The sequence below is a fragment of the Pseudonaja textilis genome, chromosome 6 (genome assembly GCF_049901715.1).
Source record: "Pseudonaja textilis isolate UNSWEBS1 chromosome 6, rPseTex1.2, whole genome shotgun sequence".
In the NCBI taxonomy this organism is placed as follows: Eukaryota; Metazoa; Chordata; class Lepidosauria; order Squamata; family Elapidae; genus Pseudonaja; species Pseudonaja textilis.
In genome coordinates, this window is record NC_141995.1 from 38661997 (window position 1) to 38679093 (window position 17097).

General features: G+C 34.9%; 2 protein-coding genes across 3 annotated transcripts in view; one reads left to right on the forward strand and one right to left on the reverse strand.

Annotated features, from left to right (window-relative positions):
- TRAPPC11 (trafficking protein particle complex subunit 11) overlaps positions 1–12905 on the reverse strand; it is a 35038-nt gene extending 22133 nt beyond the window's left edge. The window contains exons 1-11 of one of the 2 annotated variants that reach the window (XM_087936344.1): positions 12579–12905; positions 11284–11508; positions 10484–10653; positions 10073–10143; positions 7979–8093; positions 6453–6552; positions 5757–5830; positions 5152–5248; positions 3181–3314; positions 2232–2379; positions 1092–1185 (exon numbers count right to left, since the gene is read on the reverse strand). In XM_087936344.1, the coding sequence (XP_087792470.1) occupies positions 1092–1185; positions 2232–2379; positions 3181–3314; positions 5152–5248; positions 5757–5830; positions 6453–6552; positions 7979–8093; positions 10073–10143; positions 10484–10653; positions 11284–11508; positions 12579–12791 (1441 nt within the window). In that variant the 5' untranslated portion in view covers positions 12792–12905. Of the gene's footprint in view, positions 1–1091; positions 1186–2231; positions 2380–3180; positions 3315–5151; positions 5249–5756; positions 5831–6452; positions 6553–7978; positions 8094–10072; positions 10144–10483; positions 10654–11283; positions 11509–12401 lie in introns of both variants that reach the window. The other variant, XM_087936345.1, reaches the window with a different exon arrangement.
- Positions 12906–13077: 172 nt separating this feature from the next.
- Positions 13078–17097, forward strand: part of RWDD4 (RWD domain containing 4) — a 59007-nt gene continuing 54987 nt past the window's right edge. The window contains exons 1-6 of the mRNA XM_087936350.1: positions 13078–13250; positions 14213–14293; positions 15204–15313; positions 15396–15540; positions 15751–15868; positions 16334–16383. Coding sequence (XP_087792476.1) covers positions 13227–13250; positions 14213–14293; positions 15204–15313; positions 15396–15540; positions 15751–15868; positions 16334–16383 — 528 coding nt within the window. The 5' untranslated portion in view covers positions 13078–13226. The remainder of the gene's footprint in view (positions 13251–14212; positions 14294–15203; positions 15314–15395; positions 15541–15750; positions 15869–16333; positions 16384–17097) is intronic.

Here is a 17097-nt window from a genome sequence, read left to right on the forward strand (position 1 = left end):
TTAGATGTATATTCAAAGAGCTCCTGCAAGGAAACAATATTAATAATATCTCACCTCAAAACCTCATAATTGTCTCTTAGCAACAGATAATTTACTGAGGCATTTCTAATAGACAATGTTCACTTGATTTATGCTATTTTGCAGATTGCAAATAGAAACGCAGGTCTTGTGTCACATATTTGTCATATGGCATTTATCTCATTTTTTTTAAATTTTTACATTCTCTTCTGAATAACATTTAAGATCAGATGTTGAAACTGTAATCTCTCCAAATCTCTGTGTATGCAATAAAGTATGCAAATAGTTTTTCCATGGACCCTAATTCATTTCAATATGTAGTTCTATTTTCTTCATTAACATCAGTGTAACAAGTAGTAATAATGCCAAATGAATAAGGCAATATATGAATGGAGCCAAAATTTTGCAATATTTCCTGGATTTTGGAAAAAATATTTTAGCTGTTATGTCTATTTTAGGACCTACACCACATATTTTCCAGATGTTGCCCATTTCAAAACTGCGAAACTATGTTAGCAATTTTTTAGGCATCTCAATCACAGAGGGACCAGAAGCAGTCATCAATGGCCTTGGAGCATTAAATTGCCCATCCCTAATGTAATGAAGCTTGAAATTTGCCATGAAGCATGTTCGTAACATCTGGTAAGTATTTCATCTGAATGCAAAATATCAGCTCAAATTTTAAACAATGTTAAATTATGTCTACTGAAGAAGCAGAGCTTTAACAAAACTACTTTGGGGAAACTGTTTTTAAAAAGTGTTCAATGGAAAACATCAGCTAAGTCATATATTGTTGTTGCAATTAAATTGCTAAATATTTAGGAAATACGTATTTCCTGAATAGGTATTCCTGATGTGTTTATCATGCATGCTGGGTTTTATGCCCTGCCCTACAAAACAATTAACACATTCAAAACACCACAAACAAGTACTGAGCTGAACAAGGAAGCACAGAATTCTGTTACCATCTCTGATCAGTTTATAAGAACTACAAATTTCTCTTCAGACTTTCCAGGATAAATGTTTATGAAGTTATTTGGTTTTTTAATTAAGAAATAAAAATATATATTTACTTAATATTCCCTGCCTCCATGGCCTTTGTCCATAGAAGTCAAGCATTCCAGTTGGTGTTTCCAATGGATCCGGATTTGGATATATCACAGAAGACTGTAAATTCAGCAAATTTTTTGTTTACATTTGATTTTTAACGTGTGATCTAACTAATCATGAAATAACAAGTCAAGGAAGAACTCTTAAAATGAGTTCATAGAAGAACAAGCCTGCACCAACATAGTATCTTATACAGAATGCAAAAATATTAACTGACTCATAATATATTAAATTAAATCCAAGTATACACTCTTCAGCTAACTAAATATCAATGATATTGATGATAAATATTTGAGCATAGGGACAACTGATAAAGAGAAAAGTACATGTTTTGCTGGGAATCTGAACAGCTATACTAAATTCCTTTTTCTTAGGAAACTTTCAGTGAAAATACATATTACTGTATAGTTATTATATCATTTAATGTAGCATGGCTTACAATTAAAATGTGCACACATATCTGTAGTTCAAATCTTTCATTTAGTAAAACAGTGGATTGGGACATTAAAAGCATTAAATTTTGTCTATCCAACATTTATTTTGTATTTACTATAAAACTTCTAAATTTCAGGTTCCACATTCAAGATTTATATTGAACAGAGAAAATGCTTACAACTCAGGTAAGACAGATGATTCTTTACACACACACACACACACACACGTTATTAGCGTCAACTTGGGAAGGAGAGTCATTTGATATAAATCTATAAGGTATTCTTTATCTGAAAGTCATTCAGGTTACTTAATGCATGCCCAGCATTATTTTAGGACCTTATCTAATTAGTGTGATGTGCAGATAATCCATGGCTAAATTTGGTATTTAAATAAGCTGCACAGCCATACACGGAAGTGCTTGTATGAATGCACTTGTACACATACAAAGGAATGAACATATATCAGTTCTTTACACAATGCTGTAATTATAGTACATTTCAATGACTTAAAGAAAACTCTTTTGCACACGAGTACCAAATTCTTTGGTGTGTCAATTTGCCAGAAAACTAGCTTGCTAGAAAGCAAACAAAGGCTTATTAAAACCATGATATAGAAAAATGTATGATCTTACTGCAGTTTCATGAGCTGTAAAACAATCCATGACTCACCTCATGATCGCAGAGAACATTTGCCAATTGCTTCCGTTCTTGTGCATAATATGCTGCTTGCTGATAATAGAAACCTGGGTTTTGTGTTTGAATAGCTGTCAACCCTAGCTTAATAGCTTCATCAAATAGATCTCCAAAAGCCTGAAATCTGTTAAGAAACCACAAACACAGACTTTAATATTTTACCAAAAGTTGAACTGAAAATAAAAGTAGTGATGAGAGGCAATTCATGAACATGTAAGATCCCAAGAATCTAAATTTAAAGAAACACCTTAAATTTCCCAGCTTTCATAATTGTATAAAAAAACCCATATAATGTGTCATGTATCACAAAATGTAAAAATAAGTAAATTGATTTACACATTTCTTTCTATTGCTTCCCTAGGCTCCTTTGCAGGGTTGCAGGTCATAATACATCAGCTGTTCATGACAATTTTAAAAAGGAAACTTATTAATCAGTATTAATAAGTTTTTATGATTGCTAATTGCACTAGATTCACAAGGCTCACTAGGTGACCCTCTCAGCCAAGTTTATTTATATATTTATATTCATACATGCACAAATTTGTGTATATATACACACAGAGAGATTACTCATATATATGTGTGTGTGTGTATATATACCCCACCTTTATTATGTTTACAAATAACTCAAGGCATTGAACATACCCAACACACTTTCCTCCTCCTAGACCAAACTGGCTGTCATCTCACAGACTGTCATTGTGAGAATAAAATTATAGGAGACATCTTTCCTCACCCCACATACTTTGAGTTCAGAGAAAAATTAGGATATAAAGTCAACAAATAAGACATTATTTTAACCTTAATTTTGAGTGAGACAGCCTTCAGTTGATACTAATGTCGGCAAAAAAGAATATTTTTCAGCTTGAACTACCTAAGTAATTAATTAACCAAGCATAATACTAAAAATACTTTAAAAACATACTGTTTTGACATCCAGGCAGCATGCTCAAAAGCCAACTCTGCACTTCCTATTTTTTTCTTGCATAGATCTATATGTTTCCTAAACTGTTCAATTGCATCCAGTGGGGTATTATGCTGAAAACACAGGCGACAGATCTAAAAAGATAAGAAATTAGAACACTTCATAAAGGTTAGAAACTTAAATTCAGTATAATGAAATTGTATATTCATATGCAGCAAAAAGCCATACCACTTTTACGTTTTCATATGAATCTTTCTATATCCAACCCTTAAATACCTTCATATTTTAAGTGTGCTTGAGTTATGGAAATGGTCAAACTGAAAAGGCTAATAATTAAGAAATAAAAGAATTGATTTCATTCATTCCCAAATAATCTAAATGTTTAACCCCAAAGATGCCAAGAACAATGCTGAAATATCTGGTCTCCCCAGAAGGGATAAGGTCAGACTTCTCTTATCTTAGCCAGCTCAAGTAAGTCTGTCCACAAAGCTTTTTTATTTTAAAGGCCAATCCTTGTCTTCTGCTATTGCTAGGAAGGACAGAACAGGCATCAAATGTCTTCCAGACCACTGCTGAACCACAGCAAAGAATGGTGAAGCTGTAGTCCAGTGGAGGCATCAGATTGTTCACCCCTTTGATACAGTATATGAAGAAAGGTCATAGCAGAAACAAGGCTTTTGCCTTGCTTTTTCTGCCCTTACTCTCTCCTCAGAGTTTCAATCCATCTAACAGATTATCATAAAGTGCACGTTGCCCTCAAATTGCTACTTAAGGAACTCTATGGCAACTACCAAAAAGATAGCTAAATGTACACAAAAAACCATGATATATCAAAAAGATTTTTTTAGTAAAACAGGATGAATTATGTGGTTTCCCAATAAAGCTATCTATTAAGATTTCAGATTTGAAGACAAAAAGGCAATTTAGAGCATATGTTGGCTCCCACACAATTCATGGAAGACATAGGTACTCTGAAGAGTTCTCCACATGTTCTGAACCATCTTTGTGATTTTGAACTTAAAAACGCTGCAAAAGCCTATTACCTATGGCTGAATCTTTGCAGTTTCCACATCAACTGATTATATCAACAATTTGATAATCATCTTTTTCTTAAATCAAAGTAGCATCACTTAGAATCCTCCCTTTAAAAGGTCCACTGGCAGTGAATTTTGTACAAGTGCATATTGCAGTTACTCAAAGTGGACAATTTGCATCTCACATGTGGATCTTGGGAACCTTGACTGGTCATTCTTTATCTTCAAGCTCCTGAACTACCCTCTCTGATGTCGACACATATTCTCTGTCATCCAGGTAAAAGTCCACATTCAGGACAGAGAGGATCACCCGTTTGAAAGAGGGGTAAAAGAGGCCATGTATGTTAAAATTAAACAGCACTCTCTCAACGGATGGGGAGGAATACCACTTATCTCCTGTTTACAACACCCATCCTTTCAGCAATTCCAAGAAGATTCCAGACCCATTTGCACTGTGATTTGGATGACCATGAGGGCACAGATAAATCCTTCCATCTCCCCCCTTCCATTCAGTCAGAACTGAAGAAGTTTCTTGGATAAGAAGCAAAACGTCTTCTTCAAGGAAAAGACAAAGTCCAGTTGATGTTTGAAAAAAGCACTTTTGAGATATTCTTTCCGATATGTATACATTTGCCATCCAATTGCTTTATTAGCTAGAAAGATCAGGATTGTAACAGCCAGTGTGTAGTCTCCTTAGTTAGAAATTGCACTGGCACCTTCCTGTCACTCAATTGACTGATTTTCTGAGAATTGCTGGGATGTGGTCAGCAATACATTGCCTATTACCACATTCCAACCTCAAGAAGGATAAAAATGTTCTTGTCATATATATGTTTCTAGATATCATCAACTACAATATTTTAATACATGTATAAATTGATATTATTCTACTTTTAACCCAAAAGTAGTACAAGTAAAAATAATACATGGTTGTTACCTTGTAATTTATAAATCCTGCCATAGTCTTGATTTCCAGCATGTTTGTTTCATGAGCTCTCAATTCATGTACAAGATTAAAGGCAGTTTTGTAGTTTCTAAACATAAAATAATATTCATTTGGAATACAAACTTCTGTTAAACATTCCCAAAATTTCAAACTTTAAATGATGAACATGGTAACCTTAACCCTAACTCTAACCCTTTCCTCAGTCAACATTTTTTTTAAAAGCACTTCTTCACAGCTTTCAAGTTGGTGTCAATTCTTGGGTACATTTTCTCTAGGATGAATCCCATTGCCTTTTGATTTATTTAAGAAATTAATTTGGTTGGCTAAGAGATTTAAGAGGTTAATTCAATTTCAGCTCATCATGCTGAAATGAATCAATATTTTTATTATTATATCATAAGGCAGTTACTATATTTGAGTGAAGTTATTTGAGGGTAAGAACATGCAGTATATACTTAATCATGGAAAACAACAGCAGGTGATTTAACAACTACCACATACAAAATCTTTCCACCCTTCTACCACCCATTCCCTCCCTGCCTTTGATGAATAGAACCTTTCACTTATTACTTCAATATTTGAATAAAAATACTTACTTTAGAGCATTTAATGTGTCTTGCTTCAACTCACTGAAGAATGCTATTTTGAACTGGTGTCTAACAAACAAGAGCTGCAACATAACCAATTGGCAACGTTTTAAATTACTTTAATTTTAACTATAAACTTTCTAATGTAGGCATTATTAAATGTGGATCAATAGCTCTTCATACTTAGCTAAACAATAAGCCTGACACCTTTTAAGTGGGTTTCAATTAATTTTGCTCACTAGCATAAGTTTTATTTTTGCTGCTAGATTGTACTCTGTAATTTGCTTTTATAGGGCTTCTAAAATTTGCATTCAGATGTTTTATTATTATGTCTTATAACAATTTTAGTAAAACAACAGGATTTAAACACTTTTCCCAAACTGCTTTTCATTTCTTTTTCTGATACAAACAGATACACATATGCAAACACGTTATTCCAGCTTCCATTTTTCAATATAATGAAACATTTTCTAATCAAAATAACAGTAAAAGTAGTATTACTTGTTAACAGGAATTAATGACAGTACTGAAACATCACAAGAGTGCCTTGGCAAATACATTTTATTTTAATGGTGGTTTACCAACTAAAATCTATAGGTTACTCTTATATTATTACCTTTTAATAATGTTATATATTTGTATTGTTGAAGATCTTACTTCTAACGCTTCATCAATACTAGTTTACTTTATCAGTAATCTTAATACCTGATGTGTTGTTTTATTCAAATATTCTTTATGAGATTTTACTCTTCGTATTTCTGTGTAATAATAGGTCTGAGCATGTTCATAGAAAGCATTTTCTAACCTATGAAAGAAAATAACATAATTTTTTTAGAACAAAAACAAGAGACATATTTCAGAATATACATAACATTACAGTTAGGGAAAGTCCTATACAGACTGATAATATTTCTCAGAAACCATTCAAGTTATAGTTATATTTTGCACTAAACTCCTTCTAACTATTTAAAGGATTGTAAAAGAATTATCTATGTGTTAACCACTCTTAATCAGTTACTATTTATTTAATGGAAATAATCTCACCTGTCTTTCTCAAGTATTACATGCTTTGTTTTGTGAGGATAACTTCTTCTTCCCACTACTTAATAATTCTCACAAATATTTATTTAAAATTTTGTTGAAAAGTTCTCAGAAATCCAAACAGGAAAAGATACAGAATGGCAAATTACCACAACAAAGGTATAGTAGCAAAATTATATGTATACCTAGGAATTAATTTAGAAAATGCTTGTTTTAATCTGACATCCCAAAAAACTATAAAGCATATACCTAATAAATTTGTCTATGAAGGCTTTTAATTGCTAGTCACTGAGAAATAGATATCTGAATGGGGGGGAGGGGCATGGCGGATTACTAAACAATCTTAAAGCACAATTGGATTAGTGTATTTGCTAGCACTGTAAAGCAGTCCAAGGAACTTTAACTGATAGAACTGTTAAATAATTTATATAAATAAGTTAAATAATGTACAAAAATATTTTCAAACACTTTATATTTCTGGGGTACCTTGCAACTACCTACAGATACCCAAGATCAAAATATTAATGCTTACCAACTCAATTTTATTTTTAATTTAAAAAATAAATGGAAAGCTGAAATACTGTAACGCAGTCAATAGCCTGCATCATCAGTTTGTTTTATAAAAAGTTTCTGGGTTAGTCTTTGTTCTTAAAAGGAATTTTGGGAAAATGAAAACAAAGGATTTCTCTAGCTCAGTATTTTGTTTTGCTAAAAAAGAAGATAAAGGACAGCTAGTTATAGCAGGGAAAGTTCAGAAGAGTACTAGGGATGGCTGACATGACATGAAAATGATATGATTTCTGGTTTGTATGAATATTATTGTGAATTTGCAACATTTCATCCAAAGCAGGCATTTTATTCATTTTTAATCCAGCCTTTATTGCTTTATAAATTACTTTATAAAAGTAATAGTAACTTAACACATCTACTTTAGCTTTTCTCGACAAAATTAAATCACTCAAAAAATGGGATGGGAACTTTTTTCCTACTTAATTTTAATGGAATAAACTTGGGGTTCTAGACTTGCTAGTCCCACTTAATGTCAAAAGATAAAATAATTGGAAAAAGTAGAAAGTGATTTTAAATTGTGAAACATATTGTTATACCAATTACTTCTAAAGATATCAACAAAGATTTCTGCCTCTCAAATTGTAATATAGAAAAGTCTATATTTTACATTATCTGCTTACCTTATAATGTAACCTACAAGATGATCAGTGTGTGGCAAAACAAATAGGGACTTTCCAGAGAGGTCACACGCATTACATAAAGCTGCTGCCCTTTCTGAAGCAATAACATCTTCTCCTAAAGTAAATATAGGCAAGCACATTCAAAAAGGATTTGAATAATCTTAATCCAAATATTCCCAAACTTTATTAAGATGTATCTAGGAAACAATGAAACAAGTGAAAGCAGCCATACAAGATAAAAAATGTGAAGAAAACTTACATAGAATCACCGATAATCAACATGATTAAACAGAATCATCATCAGACAAGGAATATCGATATGTTTTGTCTCAAACATTTATTTGTTACAGGTAATGTTATGTCTCTTCAATTGGGCCAACTTAACTAATCTACAAAACATATAAATGTTAATAAATAGAATGAAGGGTATTTGATTGCACAAGAGATGACCTTCAGCAGAGAGCAAATATCTCTTAATAAATGTTCTCTCTCTGTATACCTCAGAGGGGCAAATTCTACTCAGAGCAAGGAGTCTTATAAATATCCAAGTCCTAAACCATGCAATATTGTTGCACTGCACCCAGAAAACAGAAACTGATAATGCAGCTCCCACAACACAGAAGTTATACGGGAATATCAAAACAGTCCCATTCATATGGAAAAGACTGCATGTTGCACTAGCTGTCATTTCTAGGTGATTCTGTGTAAAGGAAACTACAATAAACCAGCCTTGAGGAGTAAAGGTACAAGTAACTATTACTATATCCGACACCAGGAATGATGTTAATTGGAATACAAACCCAAGCTGAGCAAGTCCTGGGGGTGTGGGAGGGCACACATTGCACTTCTTCATCTGGCATAAATTGTTAGTGTGAAAGACCACCAAATGATGACACCTCTTACTTTGGGCGCTCACAAGCCTAGTCACAAGTATAGCTGGAATTGTTTTGTAATCAGTTGGCTTTTAGAATAAACAGCCAGCTGTTTGATTTTTAATTTATTCCTCCTCTTTCAAACCCATAACAACTTCCAAACACAAGATCAAGACTTCCAAGGTATCTCCCATTCAGCCTGGAGTTGTATAGCCAAATGCTATCAGTACTTATGACACCTTATCATCTGAGATACTCAGTAAGATCAGGGATGAATCAGCCCTTTGGCAATCCAGACTGGATGCCCAAGGCTTGATTTCTCCTCCCACTCTCTGACTGAAACCATGTTCCCAGAAAGAATCAGAATCACGGCTCCTCTGCACATAGCTGGAACTAATACAGGCAAATATCTGTAGTTCAGGGTTGAAAAGAGGGGTCCCTTGGTGCTCTCTGAGCTTACTTGTTTTCTTGCTTGTTTTCTTTCTAGCTGTTAACTGTTTTATTAATTATGCAAAAGCTGAAATAATTAACTGATCCATTTCATAGGAAAGGCTGATCCATTTTATAGGTGGCTTTCAGTCTATAGCAAATAATTATGTCGACTGATTCAATTTTCCAATGTTAATAATTGCTGTAAAAGAATTGAAAGCAATTTGCTTGATAGACAATTTTTCAAGTTAATTTATATGAATTATGCATTTTCAAAAGAATGAACATCTTCCCTCCATGAATTTCTATAATGCAAACTCTCATTATCTTAGCCTTTATTAAAAGATTTCCTAGATGTATCTTGCATCTATATCTTTTCTTGTTTCAAATATTTTTCCTAACAAGTATAATTGTATTGCAAAATTGTCAGTTACAAATTGTAGTTGTATTATAAACAAAAAGTTCTTGCTTATTTTAATGTATCTAGTCTTCTTTTGCCTTAACAGAACTGCTTCTATTGTCAAAAATGCAATGGAGCAACTATTATAAATCTGTTTCCAAGGATATCTGATCATTCAGGACAATCCTTCTGAGTTTATTGACAATTAGAGGAGAAAGTGTCCTGCTTTCATTGACAAAAATTTCATGTGGAAGATGAACACTGGATTCCAACCTAAACTATTTCCAACTATTTTCACTGCTCTTATTTCTGCTCACTAAACAAAAATAACATTCCATATTACTTTAGATTACTATGCTTCAGTCACACAACTCTAATTAAATTGTATTTTACCTGGAGGTAAGGGAGTTTTCTTCTGAATTAAAACTACAGCAACTTTTGTGTTTCGGCCCTGCAAACTCTGCCTGAAAAAAATAAGACATCAAGCTAACCAAAGATTATAAAGACTTAACAAACTAAAATGCATTTGTTCATTCAGGTGGGCAATAACAAATATACAGATTTAAAAACTTCACAAGACTCAAAAATTGGTGTTTTATTTGCCATTTAGATTCTAAAAAGGAACTGCAGTGTCGTTTTACTTGACAGATACTTTAAACATTGTAAAGCTTTTATTTTAAAGAAGCATTCAGATAGAGAACAGCTTCTAGTCTAAACCCAAAAGAAAAAAAAAGTGAATTGTATCTTCTTTCCCTCTTCAGTATTATTGTAAAACAGTATTTTATAGAATACATAAAATAATACCTGACAATTTCAACTCTAGTAGCACACTCTGATTGTTTTTCTTTCCACTGTGGCTCATCCCAGTCTAGCTCATAAAATACCACAACAAGTGCAGGAACCAAATTCAGATGCTTGTTCATCCAACCTGTTTTCAAGATACCCTTTGGAATGTACCATTCATATGACAATCTCTGAAAAAGTTGAAAAATGGTATCATCACTACTGCAGACAGGTGTCATTTTTGGTCCTTTCAAGTAAACATTGACACTTGGTGACTGCCTGGACTAATCTTTATATTTTCCTTGGCGAAATTTCAGAAGTCCTTGGGCATTGCTTTCTTCTTAGAGCTGAGAGACAATGACTGGTGTAAACCTGTACAGCTGGCTTTATACCTGAGGGAGGGCAAGAACCTAGTCTCCCAGTTTACACTAATAGCTAGCTCTCTCTATTTTTCTTCCTTCTTATCATTTAATTTGCATATCTACGGAATGAGTTTTGCTAAATTTATTCCTAACAAAGCCAGTTTAAAATAATGTTTTATTATTTCTTCAGCTTGATTTAATATAGCTGCACATCAACGTTTTGTTTAGGTTATAATCAGAGAAAGTTTCCAGCCTATTTAAGGTGTTAAGTTTGCTTCACCTTAACTATAATTCTTTATAATTATAATCTTTGCTTTTGAAAGAATAAATTTACAATGTTAATTCCAAAAAACCCTGGAGATACTCAAAAAAAAAACAATTTAAATACTTGAATCTCAGTAAAATAAACCTACATTAAAATATGATTTTTAACTCTTACTGTAAGATTTAGGGCAATACCTTTACTCTGCATTTGGGATACTCATGATCACCAGGAAGTACTTTGAAAGAAATTGGTACTCTGTCTGCTCTCCTATTTGCACAAAATGCATCCCAGACAGCTCGATGAACAGCATTATATACAACATCCAAACCAGTGAGTGTAACAAAGGCCATTGGTCGGCAACATAGTTCCACTGGAAAATCCCACTGTGAAGGGCTCATATTGACAGTTCCAAATATACTCTGAAATTTTTAGCAGAAAAAATATTCAAAACAATTTTTCTAACGAATATTGTAATATGTAGAATATTTAAAGTTGTTATCTAAACTTGTGACAGACATAATAAATTCAGGTGTTTCTGTACAGCAAGATATAAAGTTTGAGAGTATGAGACTGAATAATTCTAGATTCTATTAGACATTCCACTGCAATATTGTGTGCCATAAAATGGTTTTGCCGGTAGCTAAATTGAACCAAACAGAAAAAAATTCAACCTTAGACCACAGGACATTTACAGGTCTTCTTTATGCTACCTGGAAGGCCTTCAAAATTAACTCACCTGTGAACTTTAAAGTCATTCAAAAAAATTTACTAACAAGTCCTACTTATTCACATCAAATATGGCTATATTTATAATCTCTGCAATACACATATTTCTCACTCATTTTTCAAGATTTTGGGAAACCATCGCTGTAAAATAAAATCACTAAACCTTCTTAAGGCAGAAAAAGGCAGCCTATTTTCAGCTTTATCATCAAGCCATTTTTCTATTATTTTGATTTATTTGGTTTCATTTTACATTAATACATTGTTTTGCATTCATTTATTTTATTGCATAATAATGGCAGCCATGCAGGCTGACGGCTGATATTCAACACATCACATAAGGTAAGAATATTCTTTTGCTTTTCTACTGCATGAAGACCAACATGTGATTTGCAAATTACGGTTGATGGCCTAGCGCATTTTATAATTCCAGCGAAGTGCTTTATTCTATTTCTCAGGAGGAAATAAATAAAATAAAGCTTGCTACAATCATGCTCAAAACCAGTCTAATGCACTTAATAGGACTTCCGTCCTCCTCTGATTAAAGTGCCATTTATTTTAATAAGGATAACTAAGTCTGAACGTATACCGCTTTTATTAAAATCTTCAAGTCTCCGTTTCACGTTCCGAGTAAAAGCGGCCCACCTAAGAAACCGAAATGTTTTCCGGAAAACAATGACAGAATGTTTTGTGTACAATTTGAACCTATTTCTCAGCCGCCGCCGCCGCCGCCCCTTGTGCCTTTGCCTGAGAGGGATATGCTCACACTGCAAGCTCCGTTGCGACTCCGTCGTCGGTTCCCCTTGCCTCGCACCCGCACTACGACCTCCCCGGGGAGGAGGAGGAGTTCGCCGTCAGCCTTCGGTGACACGATCCATTCGACAAGCGGGTGCAGAGGAAAAAGGGAACATTTGGAACAGGAACCCGAGGCCTGGTCTGAGTAAAAACACCTAGCAGGCGTATTAAGATTGATAACCATATATGACCAATAAGCACTGCGGGTTCTAAGCACCTGGCGCCAACTATTGGAACGCGGTAGGAGATGGGCAGAGCTAAAATGCCGCCAAGCGGCAAATGAAGAAGAAGGAACAAAGAGGCGGAACCGACCGAGCTTTGCTCCAGTCTAAGATAAAGAACGTGCAAATCAGAAGGTATGATGAAAAGAATCGGCCAATAGTCAGCTGGAAGGTGGGTCACGCTGTCCAATCACAGCTAAAGAGGTAGCGCCTGACTCCCTTTCCGCCTTGTCATTTTTTTGCGCCTGCGCACTGAGGGCCGTCTTTTGTATTGATCTGGCGTGCGCGATTCCCGGTCGGAGTGCCGTGCCATTTTTCCAGGAGACCGCGGAAGGGGAGAGAGCGCGATAGGAGGGGGGGGCGGGGTTTTTTCCCCCCTTCTTTCCCGGTGTCGCGCCATGACGGCGAACGAGGACCAGGAGGTGAGGGAGATGAAGGCGTGGAATAGACTGTCAGGGTCCGGGAATGGAAGGAGTAAAAGCGCCCTGGGATATCTGAAGACCGCCCCTTGAAGGGCGTGACTAGGAAAGGACCGCCCCTCCCAGGATCTCATTGTGGGAGCTTCTCCGGCGTAACGGATCAGCAGTATGCGGGCAGGAAGCTTCGCCTGTGGCGTTTGCCTGTGTTTGTAAATTAGCGCTAGTGCCGCGCGTGGAGCTTTGAAATGACAGGATAACTGCATTACCCGTTGCACGAATCCCTCGTTTGGCTTCTTTCAGTGGAATTCGGATTGGATGATTTAAACCGGTGTTTGTAAAATTTGGCAACTTTAACACGCTGGAGAATTATGCGTGTTGAAGTCCATCCATCTTAAAAGTTGCCAGGTTTGAAAAACACCGGTCTAAATGGACTCTTTTCAACTCCATGGTTGTAGTAAGGTTGGCTCCATAAAACTCAGACGGTGCATTTGTGATGCTGTGTGTGAATGTGGCTAAGATCATTTTTCTTCAGGAAATTAAGGGTTTTCAACAGCTCTGTGCTTTTATAGATGTAGGCTCTTTTTTTCATGCGTCACAAAAAGCAATTTCTGGTTCTTTTCAGTCTTTAAAACCAATGCTACTGCTTATACTTTATGGCTGATGACATCCACCATTGAAAACATGCATTGACATCCCTTATCACATCCTTTTAATTTTAGATATAACATATATAGCATGGTTAGCTTCCTAGGATTATAGAGTTCTTTTGAGACGTTTTAAATATTTTTGAAAACTACTGAAATGTGATTTAAGATGATATTCAATCAGATATTTTGTATTTTAAATATTTTACTAAGCATGTATACCATTCTACTCATGCTTGGCTGAGTAGTTTATAGTCCTCCCAGTACAGTTTAAGATTAAAATGACACATAAAACTATAAAGTGTTTGTGCTTTCTTTCAGATGGAGTTAGAAGCATTACGTTCTATTTATGAAGGTGATGACTGTTTTAGGGAACTTAGTCCCATTTCCTTTCAATATAGGGTGAGTTTTGAGAAATCATTAATTCAAATCAGCCTATATTAATCTCTTAAGCTTTAGGTTCTGTCTTTATCAAGGTCTTTCTCGCTAAACAATGGTGACTGGGGCCGGAATTTCCATTGCTTAAGCAACATCATAAAGCATGAAGTCTCATGAGCACAGCATTTAGCAATGAAAATTCCAGCACTTCTGGTGGCCAGTAAATGGATTCACCAATGTTGAGTGCAATGCCATGTGATTGCCATTTGCAGCCTTCTGCCAGTTTGACTTTGCTTGTAGGAAGCTGGTAAAAAAGGTACAAATGGTGATCAAGTGACCACAGGATAATACAACATAATTGTGACTCAAGCTCCTGGATTGTGATCACATGACCTTAGGAATGTTGCGACCATCAGAAATACAAGGATCAGTTGTAAATACTATTTCTTCAGCGCCATTGTAAGTTTGAACAGTCACTGAATGAGTGGTTGTTCAGCAAGGACTTCCTGTATATATATTTAAGACAATTCGTAGTTTAGCTACAACATCAAGGCATATAAACAGCAAGAGCTGAAGGCTGTATACCAAGTTTTACACTGAGGTTTTCAGATTGGGTGTACTCATTTTCTTAATATATCCAGACATAAATGATGCTGACTCATAGTTTATGAAAAGGGAGCATAACAGCAGAAAGGTTCTGCTGATCATTATTATAATCATAATTAAATTTATATTCTGCCACTTTTCCTGCTGTATAGCTGTTTTGTGGATTCTGGTGAAGTCATATTTGTATTTTTAATGCTCATATAACACTACTTGAAAATTCCTTCTAAAATAGACATTGAATGTAAAAATGAAATATCTCAGTATTTTTGTTAATTAAAGCTTGAAGTGACTGGATTCCTGCATAGACATAACTTATATGTGTTTTTAGATAGGTCAAAGTGGAGACCCCAAAGCCTTCCTTATAGAAATATCATGGCCAGAAACATACCCACAAACTGCTCCTGTCATATCAATGGATGCATTCTTCAACAATGCCATGTAAGTGGTCCAGTTCTTAAGACGTTCAAGAAACAGTCTTTCTAGAATTAACTTTTTATCTCTTCTTTGTCATCTGCACTAGATCCTCAGCCATAAAACAAAGTATATTGGATAAATTAATGGAAGAAGTTGAAGTTAACCTAGGAACCTCAATGACGTACACAATATTTGAATATGCTAAAGATAATAAAGAACTGTTCATGGAAAATCAACCAGTTAATACTGTGGTGAGCTTATAGTTCCAAATATTGACCTATCTCAACATATGAAAATGTTTTTCTATGCAATCTATCAGTTTCTTGATATTGAATTGTTATTATAAGATTGAATTCAATTCCTAGCCATGTTTGACATTCCAGTATCCCAGAAGCAGTGATTATATTTTGACAATTAAACTACGGAGAATTCTTAACAAATAATACATTTCATTTTTTTAGACAGCATTAAATAACTGCATCTCAACTGGTCATTCTGAGACAGCACCACCAACTAAGAAAAAGGAGAAAAAGGAACAATTGTCCAAAACGCAAAAGCGGAAGTTAGCTGACAAAACAGGTTTGTATAACTTACTCCTAATATAGCTTAACTTTCTTTTAATTAAAAAAGTATGGCATAGAATATATGTTTTATATATAGGATATAGCAAATACAGGATTTTTCCTGTATTGTGATTTATGCTGAACTTTTGTGCACAATAGGTGTTTCTTTGTTTTCTTTGTTTTCTCACAGAATAGTAATGAATCCTGTTACTTTGTGAATGTATGTTGCTGAATTAGAACTATCAGCATGACCAATAGTCAGAGATATTGACAGTTAAAATTAAGAAACATCTGGAAGGCCATAAATTCCCTTCCTCATCACTGCTAAACATTCCCCAGTTTTTCATAACAGTTTGCGATAAGCCAGAGTTGGCAATTTTAAGTTTAACCACAAACTATGATGTAAATTAATACATTAATTTTAAAATAGATGCTTGAATTCAAATTGCACGAATACATACAGAATTTTTATTTTGACTAGATCACAAAGGAGAACTTCCTCGAGGATGGAATTGGGTTGATGTAATCAAGGTAAGAGTTGAAAATTAACAATATTAAAGTGGTAACTTTAGGCGAGATTTTAGCAGTATCTAATATTTTTTTCTTTGTTCTTCTTTTGGATATGAATGATAATGGGATTTCCCTCGTGTTATTATAAAGCATGTAAGTATTTCAATCTTACTGAACCATTTTGAACCATGTTTTTAGTTCTAAGCATCGATATCTGTTTATCTTTTTTGTCTTGATCAGTGTTTCAGAGATTTCGTACTCCATCCTAAAGAAAAAAACTTTAGGGGTTGCCAACCTTTTGGACCTCAGGGATCACCAAACTCATAATTTTAAATCTTGTGGACCAGAGACCATGGGAAAATCCCCAAAAAGTTTGCAGGAAAATTCCCCACCCCATTTTCCTACCGATCATTCTTTATTTGGGATCGCAGGATACCATCTCCAGCTCCGTTCTTGGGGAGAGACTTTTGGCTTCGTGCAAGGAAAGCAGCAGAAGCTGCAGAAGTCTTTCTTTCTCTCCCCAAACTCTGCCACAAATGAGTCTTTGTGAGATTTGTCGCACTGGCGCAGCCTCTTTGAGCAGGATGCCTTGCAGACTCCCAAAGACTCATTTCTGGTAGAGTTTGGGGGAGTGAAAGAAAGACTTTGGCTGCTTTTCTTGCGTGGAGTCAAAAGCAGAAAAAGAAAGAAGCAGTCAGGTGGCAGACGAGTGGGGCAAGTTCCCCCCTTTGCCCT